The sequence below is a fragment of the Dermochelys coriacea genome, chromosome 14 (assembly GCF_009764565.3).
Source record: "Dermochelys coriacea isolate rDerCor1 chromosome 14, rDerCor1.pri.v4, whole genome shotgun sequence".
Classification (NCBI taxonomy): Eukaryota; Metazoa; Chordata; order Testudines; family Dermochelyidae; genus Dermochelys; species Dermochelys coriacea.
The window spans coordinates 19,476,353-19,498,053 of NC_050081.1; the positions used below are offsets into that span (position 1 = coordinate 19,476,353).

At 44.4% G+C, this 21,701-nt stretch overlaps 1 protein-coding gene across 12 annotated transcripts in view; it reads left to right on the forward strand.

Moving 5' to 3' along the window:
• The window catches only part of HEXD (hexosaminidase D), a 28,487-nt gene that overhangs the window by 250 nt on the left and 6,536 nt on the right, over positions 1-21,701 (forward strand). For 2 of the 12 annotated variants that reach the window (XM_038371489.2, XM_038371486.2), the window contains exons 2-13: positions 2,943-3,084; positions 3,765-3,874; positions 5,342-5,429; positions 6,237-6,401; positions 8,151-8,334; positions 10,025-10,096; positions 11,778-11,973; positions 13,236-13,318; positions 14,419-14,497; positions 14,580-14,681; positions 15,302-15,391; positions 16,640-18,061. In XM_038371489.2, coding sequence (XP_038227417.1) covers positions 2,986-3,084; positions 3,765-3,874; positions 5,342-5,429; positions 6,237-6,401; positions 8,151-8,334; positions 10,025-10,096; positions 11,778-11,973; positions 13,236-13,318; positions 14,419-14,497; positions 14,580-14,681; positions 15,302-15,391; positions 16,640-16,808 — 1,437 coding nt within the window. In that variant the 5' untranslated portion in view covers positions 2,943-2,985 and the 3' untranslated portion in view covers positions 16,809-18,061. Of the gene's footprint in view, positions 1-132; positions 376-751; positions 873-2,942; positions 3,107-3,764; positions 3,875-5,341; positions 5,430-6,236; positions 6,402-8,150; positions 8,335-10,024; positions 10,097-11,777; positions 11,974-13,235; positions 13,319-14,418; positions 14,498-14,579; positions 14,682-15,301; positions 15,392-16,500; positions 18,062-21,701 lie in introns of those variants that run through there. The other 10 variants (XM_038371495.2, XM_038371487.2, XM_038371490.2 and 7 more) reach the window with 10 other exon arrangements.

The window sequence follows — 21,701 nt, forward strand, 5'->3', positions numbered from 1 at the left end:
TCTATATCAGAGTGATCGAGCATAGGCAACGTGAGAGGCAGGTCATCCCAGAATAAGAGCCCGTGAAAGGGCAGGCCAGAGCAATCCATATCAGAGTGAGAGTAGACGCTTGACAAGCAGCCCGGAGAAAGGCCAAATAAATCTATTACCGAATGAAGGCCAGCAGGGAAATGGGCGGTACGGCAGGCAAGAGCAATCCATGCCAGAGACCGGAGCCCTGGAGCTGTCTTGCTGCAGCTGGGTCTGAGTGGGGCTGGGACGGGCGTTAACCCTTGCGGTGCCAGGGCAGGTGGGTGCTGCTGGCCGGGCGGCTTCTGGACTTGGGGCTGGGCAGGGCCCGGCCGAATCCATGGCCAACCCCAGCGCCCACAAGTCGTGAGTTGGATACAAAACCACCAGACTTGCTCTGGAAGGAGAGAGTGGGGCTGCCTCGGCCATACCAGCGGGGGGGGGGGTCTGCAACTGCCCCGGCCACCCCCAGTATGGGGGGGGGGGTCTGCAACTGCCCCGGCCAACGCCAGTGTGTATGGGGGGGAGAGGGGATGAAACTGCCCCAACCACCCCCAGTATGGGGGGGGTCTGCAACGACCCAGCCACCCCCAGTGTGTATGGGGGGGTGTCATAAATATAAGGGAAGGGTAACCACCTTTCTGTATAGAGAGCTATAAAACCTCTCCTGGCCAGAGGCAAAACCCTTTCACCTGTAAAGCGTTAAGAAGCTAGGATAACCTCGCTGGCACCTGACCACAATGACCAATGAGGAGACAAGATACTTTCAAAGCTGGGGGAGGAGGTGCCAAAGGGTCTGTCTGTCTGTGTGATGCTTTTGCCCGGAACAGATCAGGAATGCAGTCTCAGAAACTGTTAAGTTAGTAAGTAATCTAGCTAGAAATGCATTAGATTTTCTTTTGGTAAATGACTGGTAAAATAAGCTGTGCTGAATGGAATGTATATTCCTGTTTTTGTGTCTTTTTGTAACTTAAGGTTTTGCCTAGAGGGATTCTCTAGGTTTTTAATCTGATTACCCTGTAAGGGATTTACCATCCTGATTTTACAGAGGTGATTCTTTTACTTTTTCTTTAATTAAAATTCTTCTTTTAAGATCCTGATTGCTTTTTCGTTATTCTTAAGATCCAAGGGTTTGGGTCTGTGTTCACCTATGCAAATTGGTGAGGATTTTTATCAAGCCTTCCCCAGGAAAGGGGTGTAGGGCTTGTGGGGGAAGATGTCTCCAAGTGGGCTCTTTCCCTGTTCTTTGTTTAATACGCTTGGTGGTGGCAGCATAGGGTTCAAGGACAAGGCAAAGTTTGTACCTTGAAGAAGTTTTTAACCTAAGCTGGTAAGAATAATCTTAGGGGGTCTTTCATACACATCTGTACCCTAGAGTTCAGAGTGTACCCTTGACAGTGGGGAGGGGCTGCAACTGCCCCAGCCACCCCCAGTGTGTGACAGGGGGAGGCTGCAACTGCTGTGCCCAGCTCTATGGGCAGGAACACCTACATCTGCCCATTCCTTGCCCTACAACCAGCTCTGCCCCCCCACAACTCCCCATCACGTTTTTCCCCCTCCCCATCTCTGCTCCTCCTGTAGCTCCTGGGATCTTCACCCGCCCTCTGTCAGGCCGAGGTGGGAGACAGCACGGTCCATTCTCCCCTCAGCTCTAAGGGTTCTTCCCCTCCCCTTCTTAGGCTGGGTGCTGCATCCAGGGGGAGCAAAGGTGTTGTTCCATCCCCGCTGCTCACAGGAGGGATGGGGGAGCAGAGCCCTGATCTGCTTAGCCCTTCCTGCTCTGGTCCTCCTGTGAGAAACAGTGCCTGCTCCTGGGTCTTCCTACAGCCACTCTGATTGGCTGCTCTTCTCGAGGAGGCAGGCAAGCAGGACAGGCTACCAATCAGAGGGGAATTCCCCTGACCCCACATAAGCAGGACTGAAATTTGCTAGAAGTTGCAGGCAGGCCAGCTGCACTCCCTGGCTTGCCTGAGCTGGCGGTACTGGATCCAAGAGTCCAGCGGGCGCTGCCTGGCCAATGCATCATTGCTAGGAACGGTGGCTTTGTAGGACAAGTTTTTCCTGAGTCGCCCTCAGCAAGGCCCACACAGCCTCAGGGCCCCGCTTCGTTACCCTCACCCAGCTCACTGCTCTCTGGGGCAGGGACACAAGTGTCCCCTCGCAGATCACAAATCTGTCAGTGCTGCAGGAGATGGGGGACTCTTTCACTTTCCCAGCACTGAGCTTGCTCTGAAGAGCAAAGAGGAGTCAAACTGCTCTGTCACTAAATCAGCAGATGTGACTGTGAACAGGCCCCGGGAACCCACATGCGGCATAAGAAGGTATTGTTTGATATCGTTAATCTAATACCCTGTGGCCTTATACCAACATCCAGACTCTCGCTTGGGACGGATGGGTAGCCTGGAACACCAAGTGTTTTAGCTGCATCTTCTGTTCACTTACAACATGGAATCAGCCCTCTCCCACTGACGTTCTGTCTGACTTTTAACTATCAGTGTTGCCCTTTCCAAATTTCTCCATCTGTAACACAGGGATAAGAATAACCCTTTTCTGCCTCCTCACAAAGGGGTAGGGATGTTAAACGACTGTCTGTAAATCACATTCGGGTCTTTGGGTAAAAGGTGCCACAGATTTATAAAATTCATGACTGTCTCCATTTTGGAATTACAATATAGGAATCCCTTGTTTGGTTCTGCCCTCACATGTGCCAGTCTCATGGTTATGATGTTGCTGGAATAGAACTGGGCCTGTGATCTGTTTCAGCACCAATGGTTTAGCTTGTGTTTTTTGGTACCTTTTTATAAGTGCAGGTCTTCCCCTGGTTAAGAAAATTGGCCTAAATCTGGCTTACATGAGACCTCTGTACTTCAGATCCATATTTAATTGTGTGGGGGGGAAATACTCCAAGTAATAAATTTACTGTTCTCCTCAAGGTAAAATATTTGCTTTTGCTGAAGACTTTGCCATGCTAAGAAGATGGAAGAAAATAAAATGATGGTCTCCTCACCATTTGGGCTGCGCTTAGTGCACTTGGATCTCAAAGGTGCTCCACCAAAGGTCTCCTACCTGGCTGAGGTAACACATTTATTGCATGCAAGTGGGGTTGTTGAATTAACTCCAAAATGATTTCAGTCCTTAGCTGGAGGTCACACTGGGGGTGTAATGCAAGAGAGCATGTAGTGATCCATATGGCTTTGATTGGGAAGAGCAAAAAATTTGGTTTATCCAGAGGCCAGAATGTCTCAGTAGAACTTATTTAGGATGCTTACTATAAACTGCAGAAACCTCCATCCTTTCCTAGAGGGAAATAATGATTTAGGATTTCTACTTGTTGTGAATTAAACTGTCATTCCAGCCTCCTTCAGCAGCACTAAATCCACCACACACAATAAATGTAAAGCTTTGCAGCTGCATGAGGAATTCAGATTCTAGTTAAGGAAAACCTTAAGCAGAGTCCTCTGTCCAAATGAAGCTTTTGATTGTGGTTGTATGTGTTCACATTCGAGCCAACCAGCTCTGGGCTTCTTGATATCTTGGATCCTGATTTCACTGTGAACGAAATACTCCACATAGGTGCCAGACAGACTGCCAAAGAAAAGTTAAGATTCCTTCTCACATCCTGCTGCCTTTGTTACCTTGGGAAATATGCAGGCCAGAACCTGTAAGACATCAGCTTGTCAACCTTGTTTGTTGTGAACATGGATATCGTTATTACAAGCCAGACACATTACTGCAGGGGTTTCTTTCTCTTGCAGATCTTTCCTTTATTTCGTACCCTTGGTGCCAATGGTCTTCTCATTGAGTATGAAGACATGTTTCCTTATGAGGGAGAGCTGAAGCCACTGAGAGCAGAGCATGCTTACAGGTATTGCAGTCAAATGAATCTTGCAAGGGTTGTCAGGTGGCCTCATACTGCTAGGCAGGAGGCTACAGGCTGCGTCCTGGTCTCTGACTCTTGGACTGACCATCTGGAGCAGCTGTAAAAGCTCCTGGGGGTATAAGAGGGGTATCACATGCCATTCTTAAGAGTCCAGAGGAATCCCTGATGAAGCTGCTACTGATGGTTTCCAAAGGGAGTGTCATACAGTCCATGCATGAAAGGGTGGTAGCTGCAATATGGGGCTGAGAAGGTGCAATAGGGGGCATAAGGAAAGTGAAAGTACATTATGAACGGGATGAAGATGCAATGGCAAGCCTTCCCTCAGTCCTGGGTTAGTGGGGAATGGAGCAGGACATGTCCCGCTGGTGACTGTGTATTTGCTGTTTCCCATTTGTGTCTGTCAGGAACGCAGCTTTGGCATTTTCCTTATTAAATTTTTCTGCATGTAAAATCAGCCCTTCATCTGGTCCACAGCCTTGGGATCTTGTCTGTTGGGCCAAGTCAGGATTTGGCTGGGACACCTGTCGGGAAAACTTGAGGAAGTAGTGCAGGCGATTCAGTAGATGAGACAATTCTGTACAATACAGTGCTGAGTTGAGGTGTGGTCTAATGTCCTGAACACTGGGCTGGGAGTTGTGAACTCCTGAGGTCCAATCCTACCTTTACCACTCCCTCTCCTTGTGGCCTTGGGAAAATCACTTAACCTCTGTGTTGAGTCTCCCCAATCTGTAAAAGGGCATAATGATACTTACCTATCTGCCTTCTGGGGTGGTGTGAGATTAGTTACTGTAATATCTGTACAACACTCCGAAAAGTGTATAGGCATTACAGTGCATTTCATATCTGAGTGACCAGTACTTGTACTGGACTGACAGTCCAGCATGGTATGAAGCAATTGCCAAAGATGCCAACTTTTGACTAGAAGTAAAAGCAGGATCCAGATCACACATGATCACTAAGGATCCCAGGATAATTTTCACAGGTATAGGTAATATTAGCTCTAGTATCCAGGCCAGATGCCAGCTGAGATGTTTCTGTTCTGCTCCATAAATACCCCTGCATTTCCAGTTGCATAAGGTAAGTGCTTCCCTTCCAGTTGTGTTAGTGTTGCTGTCCACTGTTAACCCTATGAAGCCTTTATCTGTGATTTCTGTCTATACAGTGAATTGCAGTCTGTGCAGTCAGTAAAGCCTGTGAAGAGCTTTGGGATAAAAGGTGCCTTATACGTATTAGAGCATCATCCTTCTGAAATTGACAAGCTACTGGGTTTAGCTAACTCTAAACACTCTGTCCCTTGACCCTGGTGTGACTAACCCAAGTGTGTATGCTCTCACTCTCTCACTTTCTTGCATCCGATGAAGTGAGTTGTAGCTCACAAAAGCTTATGCTCAAATAAATTTGTTAGTGTCTAAGGTGCCACAAGTACTCCTTTTCTTTTTTCTCTCTTCCTAGTGCCTCAGAGATTAAAGAGATTTTAAATTTGGCAAAATTGCACAAGTTAGAAGTTATCCCTCTGGTGCAGACCTTTGGACACATGGAAGTAAGTGCATGTCTGGATTCGGGGGATGTTGTGTAGGTTAGAGAGTTCTGGAAGGCAGGGAGTAGGCCATGGGTCATTGACATTTCTAGTATTTAAGCATTTGAGGGATAATATTACTCTGCACTTTTAATAGCACCTTCCATCCAACGATCCAGAGCACCCCAATGACACTAGTGAATTCATCCTTTCAACCTCTCCAGTGAGACAGGGAGTTCTCTTATCCTCAGTTTCTATGTGGGAAAGCTGAGGCACAGCGAGGGGATGTGACTTCACAGTGGACGTAAGTTGCAGCGCCAGGCATAGAACCCAGATCTCCTGACAGAATAAATTGACAGAATTTTTCTGTTGGGGAATTCCACCCCCCAGCCCAATCGGCCATCCACACCACCCGTCTTGTCACCCCAGTCAGCACTTCCTTCCCTGATGTAGATTTTAGGCACCACAGACGATGCAGTTGTAACCTCCTGAGTTATCCATGTTACCCCCGTATACACATGTTGGCTACAGCAGTGAGATGAGTGGGGGGGGGGTGTGCCGCTCCCTCTGATCTGGGAGAGCAGCCACTGCTCTACAGCGTCTGGGCTAAGATGCTCTATCGAGGGGTGGGAGCAGCAGAATGTGTCCTGCCTCTGCTGTGCCTGGCTCTGGATTGTCCTCTGCCTCTGTCATTTTCCTTAGCACAGCAAAGTTTCCAAAATTGTAACAATGGCATCCGTTGGACCCCTGAGTGACATGAGACAGCACCATAGTTGCGTCCATCTTGCAGTCATTCTGTGGTTACATCCATACATTTCATCTCTTCTGTAGTTTGTCCTAAAACACCAGGAGTTTTCTCATCTCCGAGAGGTGGAGATGTTTCCAAACGCCCTCAACCCACACAAAGAGGAATCCCTGATGCTGGTCAGTGCAATGATTGACCAGGTGGTGGCGCTGCATGATGGCTTACGATGGTTTCACATAGGCTCTGATGAGGTATGATTCTCTGACACAGTTTCTCTCAGGTGCTGAGGAACAAAGCCGGGGTTCACTTAGAAATCGTTTTGTGGACTGGGGACTCCCTGAATTTAGTGTTGGATGCTGCGGACACATCTGAGTGGAATTCCCTTTACAGGCAAGGGAACCAGCAAGATTCCAGTTCTGAGAAGCTAAATCTAAAAGTCATTTTAATTCTTAATATCTCTGATTGCAACGGAAGCAGTTTATTTTCTTTAATAGGCTGATCAAAAGTAAAGTATTGGCTCCAGAAAGGTGATTCTAACTCAGCACTTGGCTTGAGTAAGACCCTTGGCCTAAAAGAGCTTCACTTTTGATTAGACTTCAAGCCTGAGGTCCTGATTGGTTATGTTCAACTATATCCCATGTTTTTTCAAGCTAAGATATTAGCTCCATTGTCCAGGCCAAATTCCTTCTTCTTAGGCTTTTTTTAAAAACAGCACCTAGCGCTATGGGGTCCTGGGCCATGACTCCTATCCGCTTCTGCAATATAAATAATAAATAATGCAACATACGTTCTGCTGACAAAAATGCTCCCGCAGTTTCTGTTGGGTGACATAGCCCTCTCTTCCTGCTGATATGTGCTGTTATGCAACTGCCCCCAGCTATCCCAGAGGTAGCTGCATTTCACTGGTGTGCTGAGTGATTTCTGTCTGCAAAGTGGTTTGGTATGAAAGGGTCGATAAGATCATATTAAAGTCCCAAAGAATCAAAGCCATATCCCCTCACTGTACCACTTCGTAGAAGCAGTGCCAAGCAGTACGTTGGTTAGGGTTAGGGATTCTCAAGGGTAATGAGAACAACCACAGTCACGTGAAGGGATATATAAAGAGCATTAGGCTGAGGCACTTTTGTTCATAAACCATCTTGGAAATGCCAACCTAGTTTTCCAGGATCAAAATCTCTTTCCCCACCCCTCTCCAAGACCATTGATATCTACACATGATTTTCAGTGCCTTAACCTTGTTTCTTCTGTGATGAGTTTGATAGAGAGCACCCAGGTAATTCTACAGGCAATTGGATGGCAGATGTATAGAGTCACCCTAAGGCAGGGAGCCCAACTCAAAGGAACCCGAACCCTAGCTCCAAGTATCCTTACCACAGGAACTCTAACCCTAGGGTGCAAAGCCACAGTCCAACATGCATGTCATTGTGTGATTTGAAACCAGGTGTGATGGCTCTTCGGTAAACTGACAGGATTGTTCAGGCTCCTGGAGGAGTTGTACCTCAAGGTTCTGCCTAGTCGTTCCAGGAGGTGGTTATTCTAACTTGCAGAGTCATTGAAAATGTTTGCTTTAAGTAGTTTAATTCATTAGGATATTTAACCCCTTCATTTCTGTGTAGACTTTCAGCCGTCACAGCACACATGTCTCTACAGCCTGTAGAGGCTTCCCTGGGCTCTTGGAGCCCCGCATGAAAACTACTGAGGCTGGAGTATGCAACAGCTGTGGGATGGGATTTAAACTAAATTATAGGTCAACATTTTACTAAATTGTGTGGATGCTCTGTGCTTGCTGCCTGCTACAGGCTCAGGGAGGCTTTGACAGGGAGACTTCTTTGGAAACTCTGGGCTCTTGTCTTCATTTTTAATAGATGGGGAATCTATCCTTCCCTATCCCTTTCTCTTCTCTGATCAGCCAAAGGGAGAATAAGAGGAGACAGGGATGAAGGAGGAGATGTATTAAGAGCCTCTACAGTAAAGCAGCGTCTTTTGCTTGGTGCCCCCAGGTCTACTATCTCGGTGAAGGGGAGGAGTCAAAGCAATGGCTGCAGAAAGAAGAGAACAGCACAGAGAAGCTGTGTCTGTCCCACATGAAAGCTGTTGCAAGTTGCATGGTCTCGTCTCATCCGGTGGTGAAGCCCATTGTGTGGGATGATATGCTCAGGGGCGTGAGTGAGGAAACGCTGGCAGGTACGTGAACTGGGCAGGACACCTCTCGTAACTTTATAGCATAACAAGCTCTACATACCCGCGTTTGAAACAGACTGTACTGGGAAACACCTCTTCCTAATTGTCACAACTGAATGATGGAAAAAGTGATTTCACAAAGAGCTAAGGAGAGGAGAGGGATTGCCCAGTAGTTAGAGGCCTAGCCTAGGACTCAGGAGCCCTGGTGTCAATTCCCTGCTTTGCTGCAGATTTCCTAAGTGACTTTGGCCAAGTCACATAGCCTCTCTGTGACTCAGTTTTCCCACTGTAAAATGGGGATAATAGCACTGCCCTACCTCACAGGCCAGTCCTGAGGATAAATACATTACAGATTGTGAGGTGCTCAGATACTGTGGTAACAGAGGCCATATAAGTACCTAACATAGATTGAGATGCCATGTGTGGGTCTTTGTCTTCTCTCTCTGACCATTTAAAAAAAATCTCATGGAGCTTTATGTAAAGACAGAGGTTTGAATCAGTGTCCTTAGCCTCAACTTCCACCCACACCTGGGCAGTCTTTTGTGCACGAGTTAGTAGTTGCTCTCCACAGAAATGTCTGCATGCCAATAGTGCAGACTCACGGAGAGAAGCCATGACCTGGTGTCTTTGACATTGCAGTTTATCACTGTGCACGTGGCAGGAATGTCCAGAACTGAATTGTGGGATTGCTCAGTAGCCTTGTTCACATTAGCCTTTTTCCAACTATTGCTAAACTTGGTGCAGCCCTGGTATAAACAGGCAATCAGCAGCATTGTCACCATGCTAGTGTGAAAACCTGCTCTGAACAGTTTAAAATGGGGTTTGGGTTAAACGCTGAATTATTGCAATGTTTACTGATACTTGGCAGCAGCTCCTGCGTGGCCAGGTATTCTTCAGTGTTTAAATCCAAGTGAATTAATCTGGTACACAGTAACTTGGGACCAAACCTGCACCTTTGTGCATACAGAATTTCCACTGAAGTTGGTGGAAGGTTTACACATGCAAAGAGTACAGGATCAAACCTTTGCAGGATCCTTTGTTCCTGCAAGCAGATGCACTGGTAAGGCCAGGGGATTGGTAATGTGGCTGGCTAGAGATGAAGGACTTTTAGGCTATGTCGACGCTACCACCTATCTCAGCAAAACTTATGTCACTCTGGGGTGTGAATATTACACCCTCCTGAGCGACCTAAGTTACACCAACATAAGCATTCATGTGCACAGCTCTGTGTCGTTGGGAGAGCTTCTCCCGCCAACGTCACTTATGCCACTTGTGGAGTTGGCTCTCTCCTGTCTGCATAGAGCATCTTCACCTGACACGCTGCAGCGGTACCAATACTTCCATTGATATGGCCTTAGTCTGGCCAATACACAGGTGTCCATCCTATGGATGGTCACTAATTGGGCCCTTTGTTGACAGTCTCAGGAAAGAATCTAAGGACTGAATGGAGCCTGAACTGCCTCTCATCTTGGAAGAGTCCTCTCTAAACCAGTTTGCAGGGAGAGGCCAGGAGGGACTTGCACTCTGGAGCTGCCTGTGTTCTTGTTTGCTCTGTAGGTAGAGAACATCTGCGTCCAAGGCTGACGAACCCATCCTGTGGGGTTTGATGCAGGGCTGATTACTGCAGCATTAACAAACAAGCAGCTTTAACTGACCATTTTGCATCACTTAAAACAAATTCTGCTCCTTCTAGAGTCCGGGGTAGCTCAGCTGATGGAGCCAATGATCTGGGACTATGCACCGGATCTTGATGAGGATGACAAAGGTTTGTACTGTTGGTTCTGAACAGATAGGAGCATGCAAAGCGCTCAGTTAACTTAAAAATGGTCAGTTTCCAATTCTTATATCACATGGTCCCCAGACACCAGAAGCTTTTGCTGTATTAAATAAACCTTCTCCTACTAACTTATATTAATATTAACTTATAACAATCTCTGTAAATGATGGAGACAACTACACAGATCTTGCTAGAATCCATGCATGCTGATTTATTGCTCCTGGGAAGGTTTTCAAGGGGAGTATGGCCCCATTCTTTCTAGCAGAATATATGGAAAGATGATCCTAGCCTACCCTTCTGTTAAACTGAATATAGACTTTAGGCACATCACTTCTTTAAAAAACACCTTTTATTTGTCATCAGAGTCTCACCATTTTATACTGTCAAAACAAAGTTGTAAGCAAACCCCTTTGCTCTGACTTCATGGCATTGTACCTGTTCCATCTAACTTTATTTTTCTCTCTCCACTTGTGTTGTGAAGGATTTTCATCTGTTAAGGTCAGGATTTTCACACCTACATGTCATCTTGTTTTCACTGGCCTGGGCACTCGGCATAGTCAATAAGGAGTGTCATTTGAAAAAGTCCTTAACGTTGGCTTAACTCTGCTTCTGTTGAAGGTTAATGAGCATTCTTCAGTGGGTCCAGTTAGGCCAATGCTGAGCACTTCTGAAAATCCCACCTCATGCAAGTTCCCTGGAAGTCTGAGAAAAGGCTCATATTTGATTCCCATGGGAGTTGGATCAGGCCTTAAAGATTTTGTATTCAAATGCTTAGGGTACGTCTATACTGCAAGTGCTACAGTGACACACCTGCAGCTATGCCAGTGTAGCGTAGACACTTTCTACAGTGATGGAAGAAATTTTTCCATTGCTGTAGTAAATCCAGCACCTCAAGAGGTGGTAGTTAGGTTGATGGAAGAATTCTTCCATTGACCTGGCTGCGTCTACGTTTTTACAGCCCTGAGAAATGTAGCTTGATCGATCTATGTTTTAGGTGTAGACCAGGACTTAGGTGCTACAGTAACTAACAGTTGTTTGGTTTTCCATAGATTCAGGTATACACCCAGCTTTCTTAGCACTCTAGAGATGAAACTTAAATCTCCTAAGTGTTTGCATTCAGTGGGTCTGATTTTCTTCTGACCTGCACCAGTGTAAATCTTTGGGGGGAGTAACTTCTGATTTACCCCAGAGTGAAAGAAGTAATTGGCACTGTGTGGACTCTGCTGTAACATCAGCGGGGCATTCTAGATGACCAATTCTGCAGTCCTTAATCAAGTGCGTAACACTTGGCCATGCAAAGAGTCCTACTGAAGCCAGTAGGCTACTCACATGAGTGAGGTTTGAAGAATCAGATCCCGAATGAAGTACCTTGAGAATATGGATCTAATCTTATAGACAGCAAGACTCTCACTAAAAGCCAGTAGGGGACATTTGCCTGCAAATGGACTTTGGCTTCAGAGCCTGCATCCAGAATAGCCTCTGGTGAACAAATGGACTGTGTGTTTCAATCAGTGAAAGTGTGACACCACTTCTGGCCCCTTCTAGCTCAAACCCAGAGCTGTGTATCTATTGCACAAGAGTTCAGGATCCGGAATTCCTCTGAACAGGAGTAATGCAGCTAAAACTGAGCACCTTGTGCTGTACCTGTCCCCTTGGTCTTGTATTTCAGTGCTTCTCGTTGAAAAATACCGCAAGTGTGGCTTCCCCAAGCTGTGGTTTGCTAGTGCCTTTAAAGGAGCCACTGGGGCGAATCAGTCTCTAACCCTGATTGGACACCACCTAAAAAACCATCTCCAGTGGCTGAAAGTGGCAAACAGCACCCCTGCTGATATGCTCCAAGGCATTGCCCTGACTGGCTGGCAAAGGTAAGGGGCTGTTCTTTAAGCAGTTCCATGGAATGTATGCAAATAAATTCCCACCAAACAGTATCAAAATAGACATAAAGGGGCCCAGGATCCACAGGGGCCAGAGAGTGCTGCAGGGAACTCTGGAATACTGCAGTGCCTTCTGTTGCTCACTTATAGCCCCTCCCCTAGTAACTGAGTGTTGATGGGTCTCAAAAGATTCCTTCCAGGCCTCTGACCCAGGAGCATTAAGGCCATGGAGTGTGGAAGGGAAAACTGAAGGCTGTTCAGGTCTAAATCCAAACGGTGATTAATATTTGCTAGACCTAGGGAGTAAAAAACTGCATTAACTCAACTACATTCTTAACTAGGGAGCTTGTGTTTTGTAGCATACCGGGTTAATCAGTAGAAATGACTCTTGTTGAAGACGTGTCCAATAGTTAGGTCTTAAGGCAAAATGAAGATGAGAATTTCAGCCTTTTTAACTGCTGCTATGTGCCCCCTAGAATGGGGTTTTATTTCACTCTTCTTTTGTGGGGGGACATGTTGAATACACATTTAATTACAGATTATTTTCTGCAGATGCATGGAGACCACTTTACTCATCCTCTGCTAATATTTAACATTGATAGGACTAATCTACATACCAAATAAATAGCCTGCAGATAACTATTATTTAAACAAACCATTCCACAAGATGCCCTTGAAATTGTTTGCTCTCTAACTCAGATAGCTTAAGTTATTTTCATCCTTCACAGGATGAAAATATGTATGTAGCTTGATCTCCCAGTCCAGTTAAACCCTTGAAAATGGGGGCTACCCCACAGAAATGTGGCCAGACACTTAAAGTATCTCCTTCCAATGCAGCTCTAGTTAATGCCCAAGGCCAGGAATGAAGTAGTTAAAAGAATAAACTATTGCAATGATAGTTTGAAATACCACAAAGCTGTGTGAGGAAATAATTGTAAGTATTAGAAGGAGAAAAGGCTTTCATGGGACAGATGTATGATCTAAGATAAGGCCAGAAATCCTGAGTTCCAATTCAGGCTTTGACCCTGATTTGCCTTGGGCAAATTAATCTGTTGCTCAGTTTCCCCATCAGTAACGGAGGTATAATTATCCCTTTGTACCTTGGAGGGGGAGTTAGGAAGTGCTTTATCCTGCGAGATGGACTAATGTTTATAAAACACTTGGAGACTGTTGGATGAAATGCTAACATTCAACACAGTTATAGCACCTATTTACAGCAAAGCACTGAATGAATGGACATTTATCTTTTTCAGGTATGACCACTTCTCTGTCTTATGTGAGCTTCTTCCAGTGGGAATCCCATCACTAGCTGTGTGTCTACAGGCACTACAGAATGGTACACACTGCCTATATCCTCTATCAGAGCTAATACCTATTTCAAAACAAAAGTTAACTGTGACTAAAGTTCTGCAAGATCAAACTATCTCTTAAATTTAACAGGCATGTCTGTGATCATGAAAATTGTTAATTATAAACAATGTGTTTCTGATCTAATTTCATTCTCTTTATAGGCACACAGGCATGACTATAGTAATAGCAGCTGCTGTGGTTTCCACCCATTGTGTGGTTCCATTAATTTAATAAAGAACCTTATTATACTAATCCTCTTGTGTTTTTGAGTAGTGCATAAATTGGCATTGATTTCCTTTCTCAAGGGTAATCTTTTTTAGCAGTAGAAACTATGAATTGCTTTTGAAACAAAACTGCTTAAACTGATTTTTGACTCATTGCTCATACAGAAATGACTAGTTACATAGACCACATTTCACAATAAGGCCTTGTCTACACCCACAAGTTGTTCTCCTTAAACTATACCAATGTGGATAAAGGAGGACAGCCCCCCTAAAATGGATTCTGCTATATCAGCATAAAGGTGCTTATAGCAGTATAGCTTATTCCCAGATGTGAAGGGGCATAAACTATACCAGTAGAAAGTATTTATTCCTGTATAACTACATCCACACTAGTGATTGAATCAATATAACAATTTCAGGAAAAAAAGACCTCTAACTTAAATAGTTATACTGGTAGACTAGACCTTAACCTGTAGACTTCTGTAAGGGTCAATTCTGTCTTCTGCATTTCTTCTTTTGGGGGATGGGGAAACCTAGTGAAACTTTAAAAAAAAAAAAAAAAACTCAGACAATCTAAAATACTAAGAGGGAAATGCAGTGTAAAGAAAACTAGGCAGACAAGCCTGGGGTGGTGGTAGTCATTTCTCAATGGAGAATTAACACACTGTACTGAAGTCTGCAGGGGGGATTTTTCATGAACTTCTGCTTCTGTTTAAATGAATGGGAGTTTTACCATTTACTTCAGTGGAAGCAGAGTTAAAATCCCTCCTTACTTGAATTATAGCTTTTTGTGTCCGCATTTTGCCATTCGAGGCTTCGCTTTTCCTCTGCTTCCCTCTTACTTTGACTGTCCTTTGCCCAGGTGGCTATTCTGAAAAGGTTAAAGAAAATGTGGAGAAACAGCTGGGGCTCTCAAGTCTGGAAATTGACACTTTCATGAGGTAAAGCCCTACTTGCTGGATTCAGATGCTTCTTGTTGTGTTGCAGTGTAATTTTGAAGACTGACATATTCTCTTTGGACAGTGAAAGTTCAGGGACCTTTCCAGGGAGTGACGTCTTCACACTTGTGACTCAGGTCTGCTTCTATCTGAAGCCCTCAGTGGATGAACTTCTTGAAAGGAACAGGTAATACAAAAAATAAACTTGATATTTTTGCTTTGTTTCCTCATAAGTGATTGGCCCATAATGTACATAAACGGTGCAAGAAAACTTAAATTGACTTCTCTAAAGTGGCTAATGCTCTTAGTTGTGGAGCTTAGTTGGTGGCTAAGGCGTTACATGACCCTCTGCTCTGAAATAGTGATACCAGCAGAGCATAACACATTTAGACCTGGATTCAGCAAATTGCCCAAACACTTGCCTAAGTCCATCCCTGTTTGTCACAGCACATGCTTAAATTCTTTGCTGAATCAGAGTTTTACTGCCATTGAAGGCACAATGTAATTTCTGAAAGTTCTAGTGAGAAAGAGATTAGTGTTTGTTATAAAGGCAAAATATTGTGCCTTAGGACACAAAATATCATTCTCAACCAAATTCAGAGGTGATGTGTAAAATGGCATAAATTAGACTCCATTTTGCTAATTAGACTGCAACAGATCCATTCTACAACTGTGCAGGGGTGTGTACATCAGTGTGAGGGAGATCCCAACTTAAACCACTTCTTACATCACCTCAGTCTGGCCTGCCGTCTGTGCCCATCAGTCACTGCTGTTTCAAGGAATATTCAGGCTGCGATGTATTTTCAGGTATGTCACAGGCTGGTTCAGCCCCTACCACAGAAAGAGGAAGATTGTTCATCCTATAATGATGCATCATTTTCAGCCGGATGCACTAAGGTAACTTAACACTCCCCTTTGCAAGATACTGGAAATAAAGCTTGTGTTTAAAACATCCTGTGGAAACTTGACCTTGAGCACCACCGTTTGGAATATGTCAACATTAAGCAACCTACTTGTTATAAAACAATTTAACATGAAGCATATAGGTTTTTGCCATAAGAAGTGTATCCTGATCTGTATTTGACTTGGAATGGCTCCATGGAATGCAGGTACAGTGTTATCCCACAGGAAGTTTTTGCTATTTGAGAGAAAAAAATAGTATAGTGCTTTTCATCCAAAGATCTCGTTTGCCTTACAAAAGAGGTAAATATCGCTCTCCCCATTTTACAGATTGGGAAGACAGATACTCAGAAAGTGACTATGCAGTGGCAGGATCTGGAATAGAAGCAGATCCTCTGACTGCCAGTCCACTGCCAATGCCAATTCATGGTCTTACTTTGTATATCAGTGTATATTTTTAAGCATTTATTTTTTCAATTTTTATCTATTTAAATTTTCACAGTTGTGGGAAATCACGGTGGTGGGAGAGGTCAGACAATTATTTGATGGACATTGAGATTCAAATAATTAAAGTTTATAAGCCAGCTGTTTTAGCAGAGCGGTAAATACATGCTTTTAGGCAGCATTCATTACAACACATTTTATACTTATACAAAGTAAGGTACTCAACCAGCATTTCTATCAACAATGGAAATTTTTTGATTGGTTTGTGTGTGTATGTATGGTGAAATCAACATTTACTGATAAAAATCTAATCATTCCAAGTGTATTTAAAGTTAAAGCCTATTTTGTCAATTTTGCTGATTTTTTTAACAGTTACTATGGCAGGGAGAGTAAGTTTCAAAAACTGCTTTAGTGACTTAAATCCCTACTAATTCAAGGTCAGGTTTCAAATTAAAAAAAAAAAGGCACAGTTCCTCCTTTGCACCATTTTTTAAAAATACTGAAGAGTGAGATGCGGAGGTTAACTGCCCCAAAACATAAGGCACAGTCCTGCAGCTTTAAATCCATTGCAGTCGTGTAAAAGATGCATCCTTTCCTGCAAGAGAAGTGAAACTTTAAAGCTCCAGCACCGTATACTAGAATTCCATTTCTTCTCTCTGCAGAGTCACCTGATGATCTCATCTCATCTCTTTTTTGTCATGACTTAATTGCAAATGTAGTTGGTGCAGTTGGCTAATAATTCTGGTGAAGAACATGAACTGTAGCACGCTCTGTTCACGTCTTCCTTTGGTTTCTGTTTAGTCTTCTAGACAAGTGGAATGCTGTGATGCAAGAGCTTCAAGCAGCCCTTAAGAGAGTTTTTTACATGTGTACCCTAGAAGAGTGGATGGAGGAGAATGTCCATCCCAGCTTACACAAACTGCAGGAAGTAGTGGATGACCTAGACAAAGCAATACAAGCACAATCCTAGCTGCCCTCACAAACTGCCAAACATCTTATCTGAGACTCTGGCTGGTACAAATTCATGAGTAACTGTATAGCCAAAGCTTAAACCACCCATGGAATGAACTGGATGCAACTTTACTGAAGTTGAGTTGGGCCATATCCACAGCAAGGAATTTGCATCAGCACAGCTAGAATGATGAAGTATGAAAATGTGGAGTTCTATCTTTACCTCCAACCAATGCCGAAATTCAGCCTCTGAAATCAGCTACTGCAATGTGCGTACTTGACCAAACTTACTCCAGTGTATAACAACGAAAGCAAGAACAAGGCCAAGCTGTGTTCTTAGTAGTGAGAGTATAAGGAAATGAGAAAGTGCATCAAGACAGATGTTGAATTTTGAAAATCTTTCACTTTTAGGTAAAAGTGACCGGAAAAAGTAATGTGGCAAATTCCAGTCACTCACCAGTATGAGCTGAATGCCCCCCAAAATTCTGCATACTTCTGCTTTGTTGTAGGTCTTTATCTCCTTCCATTATGGCCATCTGATTCTTGCTCAGAGGCAGTGTTCCTGTACACATCCTACTGCAGCATCATGACAAAACTTCAGTCAATCCATGGCTCTGGATAAGTCCTGTTTGTAACATTCTTAGTTTCTAAACTATAGAAAGGAACTTTAAAAAACAAAAAGCCTATATCCAGCTTTGAGGCGGTTCAGAACTGAAGGTCACAACTTACTTTTTTTTTTTTTTTTTAAAAGATCATTAAAATACAGGTCTTAACTGGCTTTTTAGGAGAACAGGAGAAAGATGTCCTTGAGGGCTGTGACATCACAGCATGGTGTATAACAGCATCAAAGCAGGAGTCAGCTGGCTTCAGTAGACTTACAGGACTTGAAATGAGAGGTGGGAAATTAATTTTTGGTAACGTGCTGAACACTGCAGTCTGATTATTTGAGGAAGTTTCTTAAAGCCTCTTAACATAACAGAAAAGTACCCAAATCACTTCAGACACCCTTCAGTTGTTAGCTTCATAACTATAAATCTGACTTCTGTTGCATCTATTTGCAAAGTTAGAAACTAGTCTGAAGTCAATAGAAAGACAGCCACAGGCTTTCCGTGCTTGAGGTGAGGGTTCATAATGGTTTATAGACAAGTTCATGTTTCATAGCCTTATAAACTGGTTAACAAGCATATTGTAACTACTGGGCACAAAATAAGTCAGTGAAAATCAGATACTCCAAGTGTGAATTTACAATAAACATTCAGATTCCTTTTAAAATGGTTGCTTCATTCATTGCTTTCTTGAAACATCTAAATACAGAGTTTAAAGAATGAGTATGGGGCCAAATTGTAACGTCTACTGTGAAATTGGCATATCTGAACTACTGAGAAAGGTAGAGAGATGCAATAAATGGGGCGAGGCTCTGTAGAATGCGATTCACAAAAGCAATCTCACTAGGTGGCAGTTCCTTGCCTAAGGTACCAATGGGAGATGCCAACCTGAAGGGGGCGTGCTAAGCCCATCCCTCTTGGAGACAGGTGCTTAAGTGCTGGCTGCAGGGACATGCATCCCTCTACTTGGGATTCTCAGCTGTGAACCCTCTACATAGAAACCTATGCTGTTTTTGCAAGAAGCTGGGCAGGAGGGAGGCATTCCTTCAACTTTTAGCCCAGTGTTTAAGGTAATCACCTGGGATGTAGGAGAGCCCTGGTTCAAGTCCCCTCTGCCACCTGAGGTGAGTGCTCTAACTAGTGAGCTATTCTGCTGTCTATTTCAATATCTCCTATGCAAGCTGTCTACTGTGGATAAATGCTATTTTCTACACTACTCCAAATGTCGTTGCCTCAAAGAGGTTGAGCCTTTGGTTCACTGTATACAATATGCCTTGCTCTGGACTTCTAGGGAATAAACAAGGATGGGTTAGCCTCAGGACATTTGGTTCCGTTCAGATAAGCCCTTTTGTAATTCTTTTCATCAGTAGATCTCAAAGCACTTTACAAAGGAGGTCAGTATCGTCTCCATTTTAGAGGTGGGGAAACTGAACCACAGAAAGGTGAAGTGGCTTGTCCAAGGTCACCCAGCAGGCTAGTAGCCAGCTGGGAATAGAAATCAGGACTCCTGAGTCCCAGTCCAGTGCTCTAATGAGAAGCAATGTTATTCAGGGTGGGAAATGGAAGGGATTTAAATAAAGGTCCTACTGTTTAAAATGTTACCATCCCACTATAGAATGCTTTAGAGATGTGAGTTCCCCCTGTACCTTGACAGATGTGCATTAGAAATAAAGCCCAAATTAGACTTAACACTTCAAATTCATTTCTCTTCATTGGTACATGCAGCTTCCCAACCCCAGCTGGCATCTGGGAGGGACTGGGACAGTGCTGCTGCCGCACCTCCTGGCTTGAAGTAGTAATAACAAACACCAAATACATGGTTTCCACCATTAGCACCCCTACTATGAAAATTGTTCCAGCACCCCTGGACTGGGAGTCACGTTACTGGCTGAAGGAGCTTCACTAGCACCTAGACTGGCAGATGCCTGCTTTAATTCTCAAAACTTGTAGCCACACAGTGCCTTCCTGTTTACCAATAAGAGCAGGCCCTCTTCTTTCTGTCCTGCAGACAGCTCCTCCATTCTCGGCTATCTGACCAGAAGCATATGCATACGCCATTATGGTTTAATTCAGTGGCTCTCAACCTTCCCAGACTACTGTACCCCTTTCAGGAGTCTGATTTGTCTTGCATACTCCCAAGTTTCACCTCTCTTAAACGACTTGCTTACAAACTCAAACATTAAAAATACAAAAGTGTCCCAGCACACAATTCCTGAAAAACTGATTACTTTCTCCTTTTTACCATACAATTACAATATAAATCAATTGGAATACAAATATTGTACTTATTAGTGTATAGTATATAGAGCACTATAAGTAAGCCATTGCCTGTATGACATTTTAGTTTGTACTGACTTTGCTAGTACTTTTTATGTAGCCTGTTGTTAAATTAGGCAAATATCTAGATGAGTTGATGTACCCCCGGAAGACCTTTGTGTACATCCAGGGGTACACGTATCCCTGGTTGAGAACCCCTGGTTTAATTCACCCTTGAAGTCAGCAGTGAGACCATGACTTCCCCCTCTCATGCCTGCTCACCCGCTGGACCCACAGGGAGAGGCAGAGGTTAGGATCTTAGTCCTGTCTTTCCCTTGGAGTTAAAGATAAGCATGTTCTTGCATGTTTTGCTGGACTGAAGCCAGCGTGCTCAAAATTTTGCAGAATCAAACTCTGTCAATCTCCTATTGAAACCACCTGTTGTTCTTTGAGTGTGTCCCCCTATGGGTGCTGTACCATAGGATGTGCCACATGCCCATGCGCTCTTGACCATATTATGCAAAGCAGTGTCTGCGGGCCCACTTTTCCCTTTAAAACTGCTGGTTCTGGTCCTTTAGCTCTACAGGTTATGTTGCAGACCCCAGAGTTTAAGCCTTGCCAGACCCATTATAGGTCTTTTGCCCATAGCGATGGGCATTCAAGATGCGTCAGAGACAGCACGTCTCAAAGTGTAAGGTCTGTATGGGATTTAAAGGCAGGGCCTAGAAAGAGACAGAGATTAGACTGAAGCGCCTTCTCATGGCGCTCACTAGCGCCAGTGGGGTCTGCTTACCACCCTGTACATCAGCCTCAGCATTCCAGGCTGCTCCAGTGGCTGCAGCAGCTACAGCCGCACCATCAGAGGCTAGGACAGCTAAGAAAAAGAAGCCTCTTTCCCCTACCAGGGAAACAAATTAAGAGGGGTGGGTCACCCCCTAATCCCACTCGGAGACCTCTCATTCCTTAAGGGGTACAGCTGAGGTTCTATCTGATTCAGGGAACGACTCACCAGTACCACACAAGCAGCAGCATGCAGAGCAGGCTTCTAAGAGATAGCACAGGGAGCTGTCTACCTCAGTACCAATCTGGTTTACAATATAACCCAGTGTGTGAGATTTCTAATGGTGGGGGAGTTGTGCATACCCTCCTCCACATTGCGGAAAGAGGCAGATTTCATATAATTTTGGGTTTGTACTGCAAATGGGGGGTGGACATCCCTTAAGCTGAGCTTTCACAGAGCAGATCTCTGTCTCTCTGTGCAGCTGGGTGTGGCCCTGCCTGTGAGCTTGGCTGGGGAGCCTAGCCCAGCAAGACCAGATAAAAAGGGGCCCAGGCTGGTAGAATAGTCTGCCTCAGTGGCATCTCAGCACAGCAGGTGATTTCCCAAAGGGTCCAACGATCATAGCAGACTTCCACTCACTTCTCAGTCTTTGCCCACCCTACTACAGTCAGGTTCCTTAAGGGCTTATACAACTTGTTTCCCCCCTTATTGGAACCCAGCTGCCCTCACCCACCATGGGACCTTAATTTGGTTCTCTATGCCCTGAAGAAATCACCCTTTGAACTGATGGCTAGCTTTTCTCTCCTCCACCTCTCCCTCAAAACCTCATTTCTGATAGCCATCGCTTCAGTTAGATGAATGGGAGAGTTCAGTCCTCTCATGGCAGACCCACTATTTACTATCTTCTATAGAGATAAGGTTACACTGCATCCCCATCCTCGATTCCTCCCTAAAGTTTCTTCAGAATACCATATTAATTAAAAGGTCTGTCTACCAGTGTTCTAGCCAAAGCCTCATGCCTCCAGAGAGGAAAGCAGCCTACACATACTAGATATCAGAAAGGCTCTTGCCTTGTACCTTGACAGAGACTAAGACCTTCCAGGCCTCCTCCCAGATCGTTTGTATCATTTGCAGAAAAGATGTAAGGACAACCTACTTCTGCTCAAAGACTGCTGATGTGGGTTTCATGTTATAAATCTGCTGGATACAGGCCCCTCAGAGTTACAGCATTCTCCACCAGAGCTCAGTCCACATCTCTAGTTCCACTGAA